We start from the raw sequence: 4,272 nt of genomic DNA, 5'->3' as shown, positions 1-4,272 counted from the left end.
AGGATAGTTAGTTTCTGAGCCAATACGTCCTATGTCAGTCAATGGCTTCGCTTGCGTCAAGACTGGGATCTAGGGCCCAGGACGGGCGTGGCAACTTTGGCTGACGTGATCTGATTGGGCAGGAATACAGTCTACTACCCATGGGTGGATCCTCCATCTCCGTGCTGAGAAAAGGCGTTCAGGTAAGACAACGCCCCTTTACATGCAGTAACATAAGGGAATCCAGGAGGCGGAAGGCAAGTGCTTGGAGCAAGAAAAAAAGGTAGTGGGTTACAAATAGTTATAAAAACACTGATAGGAGGTTTGTATCCTTGCTAATCTGGATGTTGTTTTTCATGGAGATTGTTATTTTATGGAGATTTTCAGTCATCCAGGTCATGGTTGTCCCCCCCCAAAAAAGTACCTTTGGGTTTCACCCAGATAGCATTTAAGAGCTGTGGTGGCACAGTGGTTAGGGATAGGCTAATTCTGCTGACTGCTAGCAGTTCAATAGTTTGAGTCTCACCGGCTCAAGGTTGACTCAGCCTTCCATCTTTCCGAGGTCGGTAAAATGACCCAGATTGTTGGGGGCAAGACATTGACTCTGTAAACCATTTAGAGAGGGCTATAAAACACTATGAAGCGGTATATAAGTCTACGTCCTATTGCTATTGCTATATAATAAACCTTAGGGTGGACATCCTTCCTTGCCTGACCCAGAAGTTTGAAACTAGGTGACCAAAAGGGGTACCACATTAGTGGGCAACTTAACAGCAACATGAAACGAACCCTCAACTGGGAGTCCCCTGGATAACAATGATGTCACTGGCTAATGCTTCAACCCAGAAGTTCCTTGGTGCTTCCGACGTGAGGGCAGGCAAGCGAGGGGAATAAATCATCCACCATCCAGAATTAAAAAGAAAATTACAGCCCTCCCAATATATGTTTATGGTGGTGCAGTGGTTAGAATGCAGTATTGCAGGCTACTTCTGCTGCCTGCCGGCTGCCTGCAGTTTGGCAGTTCGAGTCTCACCTTGACTCAGCCTTCCATCCTTCCGAGGTTGGTAAAATGAGGAGCCAGATTGTTGGGGAGGGCAATAGGCTGACTCTGTAAACTGCTTAGAGAGGGCTGTAAAGCACTGTGAAGTGGTATATAAGTCTAAGTGCTGTTGCTAAGTGCTATTACTGCAAATGGGTCTTGACTTTCTTTGAAAAGGACAATTTTCATCAGTTTGCATTGCCTGCCTTTAAATTCTGTCTTGAAATTGTTTCAGTTTGAATGACTGAGCTGTCAAAGTTTGTCCACACAGAATTAACAACTCCAAGGTTATTGGCCTCTAACAGGATCCTTTTAAAGCACAAGTGGTTTCATTTTGAAATATCTTTTTTCCCCTCGCAGGAAGAAAAAAACAGCTTCTTCCTTGGACGACATCCCCAAGGTTACTCTTTCCACTTCCACAAGCCAGGTACCACTGCTGAACTTGATCTGTTCATTTTGTAGTCCTTGTAACTACAGCCGGCAGCAAGGAGCATTGTGCAAGAGAAAAAAAACCTCAGAGTACTGTAATTTGAGCAAAAAATAACAACACCAGCAAAATCTTAATCAAACCAACACATGCTTAGTTTGCTAAGGAAACTGACATTGATTTTGCTATCACAATTTACAGTCCAATGCTTACATGCAGTGATAACAGATGCACTGGATTAAATTTGAACACTTTTTTTGGCTTAGACCAGTGGTAGGCAACCTTGGCTCTTTTATGACTCATGGACTTCAACTCCCAGAATTCCTGAGCCAGCCATGCTGAGGGGAAAGGGAGAGGTTTCCATGCTGAGCCATGGACTAAGGGGCATTGCTACTAATAAGGGGGGAAAAAGAACTGTTTGATTAAGAAGCTTTCTTAAATGGTCCATTTTTTTAGAGGAAAATCTACAGGTAGGAGATTGGAGTGCACACTTGAAACATTTTTGGGCAGAAGGACATTTATTTTAATTAATGTAATAAAGGAACATGGTCTAAGGCAGGTTTTCATATTTTTCTTCATGTCTGCAGCCATCCCTGGACACAGTAGAAGGTGATGGAAACACCCAGAAGAAGATTATACCGAAGAAATCTGAGGAGCTACCTACAACCTTAAGTGCAGTGGGGCTCACTTCAGGACCCAGCCAACAGATGGATGCCAAGTATGTTTGCCCCATGGACAACTATGGGTGTCAGGGAGTGATGGTGGCAAAAAGATTCTAGGTTAATTAGATGAGGTTTTGGAAACTGAGGAAGGGCACAAAGAATTCAGCCAATCACCGTTCCTGTAGTTCCTTTACCCAGAAAAATGGTTCACTCATTTTTGCAGGCCATACGTTACCTTCTTCTTAGCTGCAGATACAGAATTTCAGCTTGCATTGTTTCTTGGGCTACTTTAAAGAGATACTCAATCCAGCAGCCTCATAGAAGGAGCCATTCTTTTTTCTTAGCTCAAATCCCAGCCTGTTCTTATTTATGTATATCTACATCTTCAGCTGTTTTCTATTCTTGTCAGGCCTACCTTCAAGAGTCCATTGCGAAGACTCTTGGCAAAAAGGACAGACAAGAAGAGCCCCAAAGAATATTCTGAAGCATTTGAGGATACTAGTGAGACTATTCCACTCTTCTCCTGCGTGTTGCCAATGGAGCTGACAGTGACACAGAAGGCAACTGAAGGTAAATTTTGATACCTGCTGAATAGTTTGATGCCAAACTTCTATTCCTGTCGAGCCATTGCCAGAAGAGCACCTCGTTCTCTAATGCCTTGGAAGAACTATTTACACAAGTCAGAGTGGGAAACCACAGTCCCCAAGCCTCTTACAACAAGCTACAAACAACACCCTCCCAAGCTCTCCAGTGTACAAATTGAACGTTTTTCTAACTTCTGTTACATTAGTGGAGCAGGATTTTGATGTAGAGAGATGGGAGGAATGGGGAGTAGGAGAAAAAAATGGATTATGTTGCCCTATTTATGATACCCCCAAATTTAAAAGATTCCCCAGCTCTAATGCAGATGAGAATCAGAAACTGTTATCTGAAACCAGCTGAGCATGTTGGTTGTGGAAAAAAAAAAGGAAGGAAAGCTCTTAACCTTGCATTGTTTTTCCCCATTTCCAGCTCCCTCTGGGCCTCCTAATCACCCCCACGTGGAGGAACGCCAGACAAAAGAATTTGTCAAAGCTAAGAGGAACCGTACCATTAAAATCAGCAAAGCCAAAAGGGCGCCGGAGAAATGGAAGGCACCATTTCTAAGGGAGATTGCAAATGCTAGTGAGCTGAAATATTTGGACGAATTCCTTCTGAACAAGGTGAGAGACGGCAGTTGGGTATGAAAACCCAAATCAAGCACCCATTTAGGCAATGATAATACATGGAATGTGTGAGTTTCCTGGTAAGTTATATTCTAACTCAGGAATACTTTGTCTAACCCAGGGATTCCTCAAACATTCTCTTCATTTGCAATATTTACAGTCTGCACAAATTACCAAGGATTCTGGATAGAATCAACAAAATGATAAATAAAGAAAAAAAACAGCATATAAATATTTAAAAGTCCATTAAGCAATTAAAAACCACACAAGGGCCCAATAACCTAAACTATCTAAGAGCCTGATATTTACTGAAACAATACTACTTTAGCTAGTTTATGAATGAATAATAGGGACCGTCCCTTCGTCTTAGTATTCCATAGAATGGGGCTGATCCAAACACCATGTGTCTCTTGAAGAGGGAGGGATCCACAACTAGCCCTCGTCTGATGAGTAGGACATGTTCAATTCAGACAAAGTATTGCCTGATTTATGCCACTGCTATTACTGTACAGGTTTTAATAACCAACATTTTGAATTGTTCCAGAACCCAACTAGCAGCCAGTACCAACTTAAGGGTCAGTGTTATCTTAACCAGATGGAATTCTGTCAAAATTCTGGCTGCCCCATTTTGTATCCATTTGGCTTTCCAGCCATCTCCAAGGCAATCCAATGTAACACATATTGCATTGGGGGATCTTTTTTTCCCCAATACTTTTTTTTTCCTGTTCCAAAATATGAACATGCAAAAATTGACATCTTATACCCCTGGGCCAGTGGTGGCAAACCTATGGCACGGGTGTCAGAGGCGGCACTCGGAGCCCTCTCTGTGGGCACACGTAACCGTTGCCCCAGCCTCACCTCCCCCCGCAACCCCCTCCTCACCAGCAGCCCCCCTGGAGGAGAGTCCCCCCCGAGCGTGGCCCATGTGGAGCAGTACAGCCAAGGACATGGCAGCCAGAC

The 4,272-nt window shown here is 43.5% G+C and overlaps 1 protein-coding gene across 1 annotated transcript in view; it reads left to right on the top strand.

The window, feature by feature from the left end:
- The window catches only part of MYO9B (myosin IXB), an 82,764-nt gene that overhangs the window by 56,099 nt on the left and 22,393 nt on the right, over positions 1-4,272 (top strand). Inside the window, exons 24-27 of the mRNA XM_029282968.1 lie at positions 1,379-1,445; positions 2,033-2,163; positions 2,517-2,677; positions 3,119-3,309. Coding sequence (XP_029138801.1) covers positions 1,379-1,445; positions 2,033-2,163; positions 2,517-2,677; positions 3,119-3,309 — 550 coding nt within the window. The remainder of the gene's footprint in view (positions 1-1,378; positions 1,446-2,032; positions 2,164-2,516; positions 2,678-3,118; positions 3,310-4,272) is intronic.

Source organism: Protobothrops mucrosquamatus, unplaced genomic scaffold (genome assembly GCF_001527695.2).
Source record: "Protobothrops mucrosquamatus isolate PMUCROS unplaced genomic scaffold, P.Mucros_1.0 scaffold6, whole genome shotgun sequence".
In the NCBI taxonomy this organism is placed as follows: domain Eukaryota; kingdom Metazoa; phylum Chordata; class Lepidosauria; order Squamata; family Viperidae; genus Protobothrops; species Protobothrops mucrosquamatus.
This window is presented reverse-complemented; position numbering and strand designations above follow the sequence as displayed.